This window comes from Bombina bombina, chromosome 1 (genome assembly GCF_027579735.1).
Source record: "Bombina bombina isolate aBomBom1 chromosome 1, aBomBom1.pri, whole genome shotgun sequence".
Lineage (NCBI taxonomy): Eukaryota > Metazoa > Chordata > Amphibia > Anura > Bombinatoridae > Bombina > Bombina bombina.
Window position 1 is genome coordinate 1,539,666,263 of NC_069499.1, and position 12,376 is coordinate 1,539,678,638.

Consider the following 12,376-nt stretch of genomic DNA (forward strand, 5'->3'; position numbering starts at 1 on the left):
AAACTTTGTTGCAAGGTACATGGAGTGCAATAACCATTTAAAAGAGTCCGACCCGGTCACACAAGCCTGAACCGCCAGCAGTATCCAACAAATTTGGTTGACGGCGTGGAGAGCCGACTGCATTACAGCGGATGGATCAGTGTGCAGTGCCCAAATAACAAGGTTGACGGCATTTACAGCCGACTGCAACATAAGGATCCGGAGGCGTGAAAAACAAAGTCTGGTAAATATACCATAGGAAAGAACCTAAGGAGGACTTTCGGAATTTGGTGAGACAATTTGGTACACTTATGACTCCCTATTTGGTTATCTTTCCTTTCTCGGATATGGATCTCTTTAAATGAGTCTGTCATGGTTAAATTTGACACAACAATGACTGTATGATGAATGGTCGAATTACTACAATTTAAATTGGGACATTCAGTATATATATCTTTACAGTCCGCTCATGAGATATAATTTAGGTTATTGCTTTACCCTTTATATGCCTTATATGTTTCTGCATTCTAATTTGTAGTTAATGTATGATTAATATATAATATGAAGGCTCTGGGGTACCCCATCTTTTGCACTTAGCTCTTGCTCCTGCTTTTATACATTAAGCCGACTGTCAAGTGTATCTGTTTTATGCTCTATAAAAATATTTTTCTTTGATCGCAATTTGGGTATGTCTCTTTCATTGTGACACAGTATGTGGAGTAACTAGCTGGAAACAAGTTTGTGCTGGCTATAATCTACTGGTTGATTTCTCTTTTTGATCCATATATATATATATATATATATATATATATATATATATATATATGTTCATGTCACTGAAGAAATGACACTTTGCTACAATGTAAAGTAGTGAGTGTACAGCATGTATAACAGTGTATATTTTCTGTCCTCTCCAAATAACTCAACACACAGCCATTCATGTCTAAACCGTTGGCAACAAAAGTGAGTACACCCCTAAGTGGAAATGTCCAAATTGGGCCCAATTAGCTATTTTTTCTCCCCGGTGTCATGTGAACTCGTTAGTGTTACAAGGTCTCAGGTATGAATGGGGAGCAGGTGTGTTAAATTTGGGGTTATCGTTCTTACACTCTCTCATACTGGTTACTGGAAGTTCAACATGGCACCTCATGGCAAAAAACTCTCTGAGGATCTGAAAAAAAAGAATTGTTGTTCTACATAAAGATGGCCTAGGCTATAAGAAAATTGCCAAGACCCTGAAACTGAGCTGCAGTACGGTGGGCAAGACCATACAGCGGTTTCACAGGACAAGTTCCACTCAGTACAGGCCTCGCCATGGTCGACCAAATAAGTTGAGTGTACATGCTCAGCGTCATATCCAGAGGTTGTCTTTGGGAAATAGACATATGAGTGCTGCCAGCATTGCTGCAGAGGTTGAAGGGGTGGGGGGTCAGCCTGTCAGTGCTCAGACCATACGCTGCACACTGCATCAAAATGGTCTGCATGGCTCTTTTTATCCCAGAAGGAAGCCTCTTCTAAAGATGATGCACAAGAAAGCCTGCAAACAGTTTGCTGAAGACAAGCAGACTAAGGACATGGATTACTGGAACCATGTCCTGTGGTCTGATGAGACCAAGATAAACTTATTTGGTTCAGATGGTGTCAAGCGTGTGTGGCGGCAACCATGTGAGGAGTACAAAGACAAGTGTGCCTTGCCTACAGTCAAGCATGGTGGTTGAAGTGTCATGGTCTGGGCCTGCATGAGTGCTGACTGCACTGGGGAGCTACAGTTCATTGAGGGAACCATGAATGTCAACATGTACTTTAAAAAAACTGAAGCAGAGCATGATCCCCTCCCTTCTGAGACTGGGCCGCAGGGCAGTATTCCAACATGATAACGACCCCAAACACACCTCCAAGACAACCACTGCCTTGCTAAAGAAGCTTAGGGTAAAGGTGATGGACTGGCCAAGCATGTCTCCAGACCTAAACCCTATCAAGCATTTGTGGGGCATCCTCAAACGGAAGGTGATGCTCCGTGATGTCGTCATGGAGGAGTGGAAGAGGACTCCAATGGCAACCTGTGAAGCTCTGGTATACTCCATGCCAAAGAGGGTTAAGGCAATGCTGGAAAATAATGGTGGCCACACAAAAAATTGACACTTTGGGCCCAATTTGAACATTTCCACTTAGGGGTGTACTCACTTTTGTTGCCAACGGTTTAGACATTATATATATATATATATATATATATATATATATATATATAAAATGTATGTGTGTGTATATATATATATATATATATGTATGTGTGTATATATAAATATGTATGTGTGTATGTATATATATATATATATATATATATAGACAGAGAGAGAGAGCTATATATGTATAGATATATATGTATATATATTATTTAATTATGTTATATATATATATATATATATATATATATATATATATACAGATATATATGGAAATATATATTTAAAAAAAAAATCTGCATTTTCTTCTAAGTCTATAATATCCCAGAGGGGGATATATAAAGGCGCGCTGTAAAAGAAAGTATATTTGAGAAACACAATAATAGCTAATGGATGTGTTATGAGACGGAACTACCGTATTCGGCTCTCAAGATCTAGCCGTAACAGCTAATGTTCATATGGTGTATTCTCAGCCGATAGTTCTTTGGCAAAGGCAGCTCCTCCTGGTTCCAGAGAGCGGGGATAACACTGTTAAAAGATACAAATAGAAAGAGGGCGCCACATAGCGTGATAACGTTTCATCAATGTGTTTGTGGGCTGAAAGGTAATGCGCTTACCATAATCTGTGGCACTGTACTGTGAGCAGTGCAATTTAGCCTGCTAGCACTTAGTCAGTGGCTAGTACACTGCAGATGGATACACCTCCTGAGGATTTCACCTTTTGGTGAAGGCTCTGTAAGCACTTTCAGTCGTAGCCACAAATTTCTTTGTTTAAAAACAGGAACAGTCTGTTTAATTTGCGTGCTTAGCAGCACTGTGATAAAACGAGGTGAACAACACACACATACACTCACATACATTCACATTCATACACTATCACACATCTTCATCATATGAATACACTTGATTGACACAATCGTACACACACACATATACACAAATACACAGATTTAGTTAACAATACTATTATCTACCTTTGCGACCATTATTTTACCAGATCTATCATTATTGATACACATTACACCTTCACCTTTTATATATTTCATTTTCATAGTCCAACATTACATACAGACACAGACCTACATGCACACTTATCGTCCTCATGGATGCATACAATGTATTCGTTCCATCTTGATACACATTTTTTTCTGAAATATGGCCACTAACATACACTATGATCAGATAAATAGCATTGCACAGCTCACATACACATAGTGCTTGACAAATCATTAATTTATCTTTTATACGCAGAGATACATATAGGGTGCACACTCATGGCACATGTGCACATATGTGAGAATGTTTGTATATACTTTTAATTCACAAATCTATATTATTTAAAATGAAATAAGCATACATACAGGTATACCTCACTTTACAGTGCTTCACTTTACAGCGCTTCGCTAATACAGGGCTTTGTGGAGCTGGAGTTCAACCTCCAAGGATTTTAAAACAGTGCTGTAATCTGCTATCAGTAAGTTCTTATTAAGGAACAGAAGCATCTCTGCATGTTCAGCTATAAGTCTGTTTCTACTATCAGTAAGTTCTTATTACGGAACAGAAGCATCTCTGCATGTTCAGCTATAAGTCTGTTTCTGCTATTAGTAAGGACGTTTGAAGCTAAGCTGAACAGTCTTTCACTTTTCACACTACTGCATGGGTCAGAAAGATATTTTTGGGCCATTAAATCTCAGTTTATTAACTGCTCAGTACTTCAGGGGTTTGTCTGAATGAGATACAGTGATCTCTCCCAGGTAGGCTTCCAGCTGTAAAGTAGCAGCTTTTTGAGCACTGCTCTGACGTACAATAATACAAATAATAGCAATTTGTATTGGCAGAACAGAAGTGAACAATTTTTAGTTAAGTCTCCACTCCAGCTTAAAATGAAATGGGAACATGCAGTTTGAAAAACTTCACAAGATGGCGTATGGAATTGGAGGTATCGGTTTAAGTATTGGTGCATTTGCACAAGTACAAGTACTCCTGCAAATACTTGGTATCGGCACCGATACCGATACTAGTATCGGTGCAACCCTACTAGAAACTGTCCTGGTCAGGATTGCACAAGATTGTCCATCTGCACATTTTTTAAATAGCAGTTTATGTATCTTTAATGTTCTGTATCAGTATATATTATTTTGTATCTTTAAATATGATAAAGTATTCCTAATTATAATTATCATGTATTTTGTTGTTTATATTCAGAAACTAAATTGGAAAGTTTTCAACTTTTTAACAAAAATGCAGTGTAGGGCTTAGTATAAGCCTGGAGCAGTCTAAGGGTTAAGGCTGTAGGAGAGTGGGTTAGAAGAGAGAGGGAAGGTGCTGGGTGCAACATTGTTGCAATTTAGGGTAGGCCCCTCCTTACCAGTAGATAAGCCAAGTTCTCCCTTGCAACTTCCTCTTCTTCTCCGGATCCTGGCTGAAGCAGTTTTTTCTTAGCAGTTCTGTCATCACCAGTGCAGCTATGCATCGTTCCAGGCGTTCCACTCTGCCTCCCAGACGTTACCAGTCGGAACAGGAACCTCCTGCACCTGCAAAAGAAAAAATAAAGATAAGTGTTCAATCTATTTCTGAGGAGGATTTAGATATCATTCCCCCAACTCAATATACTACTGTTGTGTCAGCCCAGGTTCATAATGTGGAAGAGCAGGGACCTATTGATATTGAGTTAGCTCAGGAATCCCCCAGACCTCAAGCATTGCAGACCCAGCAGGCTAATTTACCCCTTGATAGTGTACAGGCCTCATTTTTAAGTGCTGTACCCCCTGCTGCTATGTCAGCAGTTTCTGACCTATTGAAAAACATAATATCCGCTATGGCTGCAGCCTCCCCAGGGCCCAGTGTGACACCAGCTGTTTTCCCTCCTGATCCTTCTAGTCAGGATCCGGATCCTGCTTTAACTACCCCCAGCAGGCATCGCCCTTTCACACCTCTCATTGAGGCACCACACGTGGCAACACGCGGTCCCCAGCCCGGCCGGAACATGGCCCCTGTAACGGCCCCTCAGCCCTCAACACCCGGACTTGCCCCTGGTCGCACCATACCCGAGGCCCATGCCATCCCAGGGCCTATGCTGCTCCCCCCGGGGCCTAGCGATCTCCTTCGCCAGCCGCGTGGTCCGGGTCCGACTTCCGGTGTCAACGCCATGTTAGTGACGTCACCGGAAGCGGACATCGGCACTTCCGGCTTGGCAGATTCCCGCGCGGTCACAAGGACATCGGCTCCCGGGGCAACGCCACTCGCAGGTGAGCACCGAGAGCCGTCCTTGGCCGTTGGCGGGTTATCAGTGGGGGGTCAGAGGGGCATTAACAGCGCAAGCAAACTGCGCAAGCGAACGGCAAATTTGAACGTTAATCCTCAGGGGCATCAAAGGGGTCGCTCCATCATAAGAGGTAGTACCAGGCAGATAGCCAGTGATAGGGGTAGGGGGACACGCAGAGTTAACCCTTCCAGGGCAATGAGGCCATTACAGTTTATACAAATGGGACATAACGCAAATGCCGTTCAGCAGGCCGCTCCCGATGTTATTAACCCACACAGGGCTGATAGTGGTTTAGTGCAAGCGGCCGCTCAGCCGCATGATATTGTGTCTAATAATAGCCTGCATGTGAATCAAGGCAATGTGCAAAGTATGCATGTTAATCAAAACATTGAGCATCATTTACCGTCTCATCATTTACCATCCCCCATTGGTGTGAATGCGGCTTTGAATGGTGTGAACGTATAAGCAGCTCCTCAGGGATATAATACACCCCTGGTTGGCATACATAATGCGAATGGGCAATCTTTAAGCCAGCTACAACATCCCATTATGTTAGGCATACAAGGAGTACAACCCCTTGATCAGGGTATCCACTCCCCCATTGCAGCCACGCAGGGCGCTCATGCACACTCATTAAACCATGCACAATCAATAAGCCAGGCATGCCATAACCCTATTGTAGACCAGCAGGGTGTGAATGCTCAGACATCTGCGAATGGACAGTCAGTGAGTCAGGGATTTCATACACCACTTCATATAGCTCATCCACCCCTTGCTACTGATAATCCAGACACATCCATTGGGCAAAGTGCTCGCCAAATTCTTTCTCTTTTGCAGGGGGCAATTGGATCACAAAGTGCAGCAAAAACACGGACCAACACTGCCACAGTCATGAGTGGGGCGGATGCAGAAGTTCCAAGCAGCATTACAGCAGGAGCAGCAGCCACCACTTCCACTGCACAGCAAGGGTCTTCAGGACTCGCCCTCCAAAACCAGCCAGCAGGCCAGCCCGTTTCCAGCATGGGTCAGGGACCTCCTGCCATTAGTCACGGTGAGAATGCTTTATTTACACACAATGACCATTCTTCCTCTGACTCATCCTCTTCTGACTCAGGGTCTGAGACTGACTCTTCCTTGGGTTTACAAGGGGCAGGTCAGAAGAAAATGTTTAGAATGATTAAGAAAATTTTAAAGAGGGGGGTCAAGCCAGATACTAAGCAGGACAGCGCCAGTAACAACGCCCCGCAAACCCCATCTACAGAGGTGCCAGCTGAACCTCTCCCTACCAGGGCCATCTCCGAAAGGCGAGCAGCCCTTTACGGGGACGCAAGCCCAGGAAAAATATACTCATTGCATAGACACCTGCGCAAAAAGGTGGTCAGTAGAATCCACCGTGGAAAATATGTTAATATCTTTGACCTTTCGGTGGAGGCGTATAGGCAGAGAGAGAGGAGCGATGAGGGAACAGGGCCTAAAAAATTTAAACGCCCAGACACTTTTGATGAGTGGCTCCAGTGCTTCAGGGTTTTTTCCTCCTGTTATATCGAAAAGTACCCCTCCCAGAGTTTGCCTATCCTAAAATACACGGACACTATTCACTGGATTCAGCGTAATCACAGTGAAGGTGTGTGGAGGGAATATGATGCTGAGTTCAGGAGGAAAATGGCAGGAAATCCTTCCCTGACTTTTGACTCTACTGACAACCAGTTGTGGCAGCGAATGGACCCAAAAGGGGGTGCACCCGCTGCTGCAACTTCAACTCAGCAATCAGCGCAGCAGTCCTTTCGCAATACCAGAAGCAGGAAACGGGGGGGAACCTGCTGGCCCTTCCAGGACAAAAAATGCGAAAAGGGTAGCGCATGCACCTTCAGACATGTCTGCAGGTACTGCTCTGGTCCACACCCTGGCAGTGACTGCATCAAGCGAAGGGACCAGACCAATAAGCCCCCTTCAGCAAACTTGGGCCAGAAAGGCGGAAACGCCAATTAATGTACATGCCATGGCACCATGGTTGTGGGCTTACCCAGACCAGGCGGCGGCACGTATGTTATGGGAGGGTTTTTCATTTGGTTTTCATATCCCCACATTTAGGCAAATCAAGGGTAAGAGATTTAATAGGAACCTTATTTCAGCATACCAACACCCCCAAGTGGTGAGGGATAAAATTAATAAAGAAGTGACTTTAGGGCGAATGGCGGGCCCCTTTGCTGCCCCACCTTTACCTGATTTGGTCATTTCCCCGTTGGGGGTGGTTCCCAAGAAAGAGCCAGGGAAGTTTCGCCTCATTCAGCACCTGTCGTACCCAAAGGGTAGCTCAGTCAATGATGCCATTGACCCCCAACTCAGCTCGGTGCGCTATCAATCCTTTGATAGCGCACTAGACCTGGTCAGGAGGGCGGGTCATGGTGCTCTATTGGCGAAACTAGACATTGAGTCGGCATTTAGGCTTCTTCCACTCCACCCCTCAGTTTTCCATCTAATGGGTTGTAAGTTTGCAGGTGTGTACTACGTGGATCGCTGCCTGCCCATGGGCTGCTCTTTGTCATGCGCCTTGTTTGAGGCGTTCAGTAGTTTCCTTCATTGGGTCGTAGCTTCAGAAGTGGGCAGCGATCCCATAGCACACTACCTGGACGATTTTCTCATTGTAGGGAGAGCAGGCTCCGATGATTGTTTATCCACAATGAACATCATGCGCAGCGTCATGAGACATTTCGGGGTGCCCCTAGCAGAGGACAAAACGCAAGGCCCCGCGTCCTGTTTAGTTTTCCTGGGAATCGAAATCGACACCCAGGCTCGGCTCTGTAGGTTGCCACCTGATAAAGTTCAGGGCATGCTTGAGGCGGTCAGAGCGGCAGTCTCTAATGCAGTTATTTCCCTGAAACAGTTACAATCCCTGTTAGGTTTGCTTAATTTCGCTTGCAGAGTTATCCCCATGGGTCGGGTTTTTAACCGTAGACTGGAAAGACAGCTTAGTGGTAGGTCAAACCCGAAATCAAAGATAACCCTAGGGAGTGAATTGCTGGCTGACCTGGTAGTCTGGGAACAGTTTCTCACGCGATTTAACGGGATTCGGGTCTGGCGTACCCCTCCCATGTCTAGCCAGTTACTGCACCTTTTCACTGACGCAGCTGGATCGCACGGTTACGGGGCCTATTTCCAGGGAGAGTGGAGCGCGGAGCCCTGGCCGGAGTCCTGGGCCCCGGCGGGCCTTACTCGAAACCTGACTCTCCTGGAGCTATTCCCCGTGGTCTTGGCGGTCGAGCTGTGGGGTGGGAAGTTGTCGAACAGGACTGTTGTGTTCTGGACAGACAACATCAGTGTGGTCTTTGCGATCAATAACTTGTCAGCCACCTCAGCAAAGGTCATTACCTTGCTGCGCCACCTGGTGTTGCGCTGTCTGGACCTTAACATCCAGTTCCAGGCCCGTCATGTCCCGGGCGTCGACAATGTTGTAGCTGACGCCCTGTCACGATTCGAATGGGCGACATTTCGCAAGTTAGCCCCCACAGCTGCAGCCGTGGGCTTACGCTGTCCTGATTTCCTTTGGCAGCTCGTCCTTCCTGGATAGCCTTACTGCCGTTGGTCCGCTCCTCCTTAGCACCATCCACTTGGCACGCCTATGCCCGCATGTGGTCTGAATGGGACGATTTCTGTGCGTCCAGGGGAGCCGACGCTGCTCAGGGGTCTAGGGACAACTTACATGATTGGCTGGTGAGTTTGCATGCCTCTGGGGCCCGTCAGGGGGCAATACAGTCCAAATTGGCCGCCCTCTCATTTTTCTATAGGGCATTAGCCATTCCTGACCCAACCAATTCCTTTTTTATTAGGCAGGTGATCAAGGGTTGGGGCAGATCGCAGCAGCGGAAAATAGACACGCGCGAACCCATCACCCGCGACCGCCTGGAGCGTTTGCTCTTGGCGCTCGACGTGGTCTGTAGATCAGATTTTGAAGCCCTACTCTTCAAAACTGCGTTTAATCTGGCCTTTGCCGCCGCTCTTAGAGTTAGTGAGGTAGTAGCACCCTCCAAGCAGGCGTCTGGGGCAGGTATACAATTGCAACATGTTAGAGCTGCCCCTGATTCCTTACTTCTTTTTCTGCCGCGATCAAAGACAGATCAGGAGGGTAAGGGAACCTGGATCCCCGTTCACCCTCAGGTGAACAGCGCATGCTGCCCGGTTAACTGCGTTAATCTTTACCTGGCTCAAAGGCCGCCTGGCCCGGGGCAATTCCTGGTCCATGCGGACGGCAGATCCCTTTCCAAATTTCAGTTCGGTAGGGTCCTAAAATTGGCGGCAGTCCAGGCGGGGCTGGACGCTAGCAGACTTGCCCCGCACTCTTTTCGCATAGGGGCCGCGACTAACGCTGCGCAAGCGGGCTCCTCGTGCGAGGACATAAAACGTATTGGGCGTTGGCGGTCCAATTGTTTCAGAACCTATGTCCGTCCAATTGTTTAATGTTTAGATGTTAATTCAGGATACTAAAATGTTTGTCTCCACAGGCACTACCCCCGGGGTGAAGCGAATCTGGATTGTGGGCCACTCCTTTGTCCACTGGGCCTCCCTACGCTGTGCGTCCCTCCCATTTGGCCAATCCCTAGGTCTCCCTACCAACAAGGCATCCGTTAGGTGGTTGGGTGATAGGGGGATGTGCTGGCCCCAATTAGCAGGAACCATATCCGAGGCCCTGGTACGCTGGGGGAAGCCTCACATTATTATTCTTCACCTAGGGGGTAACGATGTGGGGGCCATACCAGTTTTACAGTTGATTAAGGTTATGCAGGCAGACATTGGGTGGCTAAGAGTACGCATCCCGGGGGTCATGATAGGGTGGTCCCATATAATACCCCGTCTCCACTGGAGGCATATGTCGGCCCATACGGCGGCATACCGGGTTAGGAAGAAGATCAATGCGTCTGTAGCGAAAACCGTCACTGGGTCAGGTGGCTTCGTGGTACGGCACGAAGCCATTTCGGCTGATAGAACCGAGCTATATAGAAGGGATAAAGTTCACCTTTCTGATGTGGGGCTGGATTTATTCATAGGGGACATTCAGAGAGCTCTGTTACCCCTCCTGTAAATCGGGTTGTGGGTTGGCGGCAAGGGTACCATTAAAATGCTTCCTTGTGGCGGGAGATCCTCGGTCCGGTTGCGCAGGAGAAGGTCGCTAGGGGTGAGTGATGGCCAGACTTCCGGGGAGGAGGGTAGGCCCTCACGTGCACGTGACGGTAACCCTCCTTCCTCCCTTTTGAGGGATGGTCACGTGATCTCTGCAACCCCTCAGCGTCATCTCCTTTGGGCAGAGAACCCTCTGCTGCTGTTCCCGTTGGGCCGGTGATCTCCTGCTGTTCTGGGTATCTGATCTCTATGCCGCCATATATATTTTCAGTTCTATCAGTTCTATCTAGTTTGTTAGGTTAATAAAATTTTATGGCCTGTGACGGTCACAAAATTTTTCCCATAAAAGTTTGTCTGTGGTTATTTCGCACTACATTCTCATGTACATAGTTATTTAATTAAGTTATGTTAAATCCTCTCCTCTGTGAAGAAGGATCCGGTAAGCATTTAATCCCTTAATGCAGTGTAGGGCTTAGTATAAGCCTGGAGCAGTCTAAGGGTTAAGGCTGTAGGAGAGTGGGTTAGAAGAGAGAGGGAAGGTGCTGGGTGCAACATTGTTGCAATTTAGGGTAGGCCCCTCCTTACCAGTAGATAAGCCAAGTTCTCCCTTGCAACTTCCTCTTCTTCTCCGGATCCTGGCTGAAGCAGTTTTTTCCCTCCCTCCCTTCCCCTTTTGTAATGTTTTAATGATGTGTATTTTCGACGGCACCTTAATGGCAGGGCTATGGCTACTCACCCTAGGCCCAATAAGCCATTACTGTAGGATATGGATCTCCTCTCCCTGTTATGCGGTTTACACGGCTTGGTAACAGGGAATCCTTATCTAGGTGGAAGATCTTCTTTCACCCTGGCGGCGGGAGATCCTCGGTCCGGTTGCGCAGGAGAAGGTCGCTAGGGGTGAGTGATGGCCAGACTTCCGGGGAGGAGGGTAGGCCCTCACGTGCACGTGACGGTAACCCTCCTTCCTCCCTTTTGAGGGATGGTCACGTGATCTCTGCAACCCCTCAGCGTCATCTCCTTTGGGCAGAGAACCCTCTGCTGCTGTTCCCGTTGGGCCGGTGATCTCCTGCTGTTCTGGGTATCTGATCTCTATGCCGCCATATATATTTTCAGTTCTATCAGTTCTATCTAGTTTGTTAGGTTAATAAAATTTTATGGCCTGTGACGGTCACAAAATTTTTCCCATAAAAGTTTGTCTGTGGTTATTTCGCACTACATTCTCATGTACATAGTTATTTAATTAAGTTATGTTAAATCCTCTCCTCTGTGAAGAAGGATCCGGTAAGCATTTAATCCCTTAAAGCATTTTCATTATTACTTTTTAAATTAAATTGCTAGATTATTTGATCTTATTTGTAAACAGTTAATTTGTCTCTACAGAGAAATCCTCTTATGGGTATAGGATCAATTATTGTCTGAGTATAAATTAGCTGTAAAATCATTCATGACATTACATTAATGTATTAGACCACAGATGATTTGCAGCAGCTTATTCATCAGGTAAGCTGTTAGAGCAGTGGGTTATTACTATTTAATCACTTTATTTATTTATAAAGCCCCTCCTGAGTCCTGAGTAACATCGTTGTTTTATTTCACTTTGTTTTTCATTCATTTACAATCTTTTAGTTTCTTTGCTTTTCATTTTATTTATTCTTTGCAATAGTGTATGCTCTTTTTCTCTCTAGTTAAAAATGTTTCTTGCATATGTTCAATTTATATACAAAGAGAGAAGCGCTCTACCAGGAACGAACAACAGCTCAGTGGCTTGTTCTATGGCGATTTACCACCCAGAGGCAGCTTCTTTTAGACCAGTGTGCTTTTCACAGAAGAAAAC

At 46.0% G+C, this 12,376-nt stretch overlaps 1 protein-coding gene across 4 annotated transcripts; it reads left to right on the plus strand.

Moving 5' to 3' along the window:
* Window positions 1-5,899: 5,899 nt before the first annotated feature.
* Window positions 5,900-11,732, plus strand: LOC128654652 (tyrosine recombinase XerD-like). Of its 4 annotated transcripts, XM_053708701.1 has the most exons (3): window positions 5,900-6,478; window positions 8,978-9,138; window positions 9,927-11,732. In XM_053708701.1, the coding sequence occupies exons 1-3, from the start codon at window positions 5,977-5,979 to the stop codon at window positions 9,942-9,944; spliced, it is 681 nt and encodes a 226-aa protein (XP_053564676.1). In that variant the 5' UTR covers window positions 5,900-5,976; the 3' UTR covers window positions 9,945-11,732. The 4 variants fall into 4 exon arrangements, 3 of the variants coding, with proteins under 3 accessions (XP_053564676.1, XP_053564661.1, XP_053564669.1); XR_008401474.1 differs by having other exon boundaries at window positions 5,900-9,138; XM_053708686.1 differs by having other exon boundaries at window positions 8,978-11,732.
* The last annotated feature ends 644 nt before the right edge of the window (window positions 11,733-12,376 follow it).

What these genes read in the sequence shown, in the direction of transcription:
- LOC128654652 (XM_053708686.1), top strand. Translation starts at nt 5,977, where the DNA reads ATGTTAGGCATACAAGGAGTACAACCCCTTGATCAGGGTATCCACTCC. An exon ending in ACCTCCTGCCATTAGTCACG is followed by an intron (nt 6,479 to 8,977) that starts GTGAGAATGCTT and finishes TTCCTTTGGCAG; the next exon opens with CTCGTCCTTCCTGGATAGCC.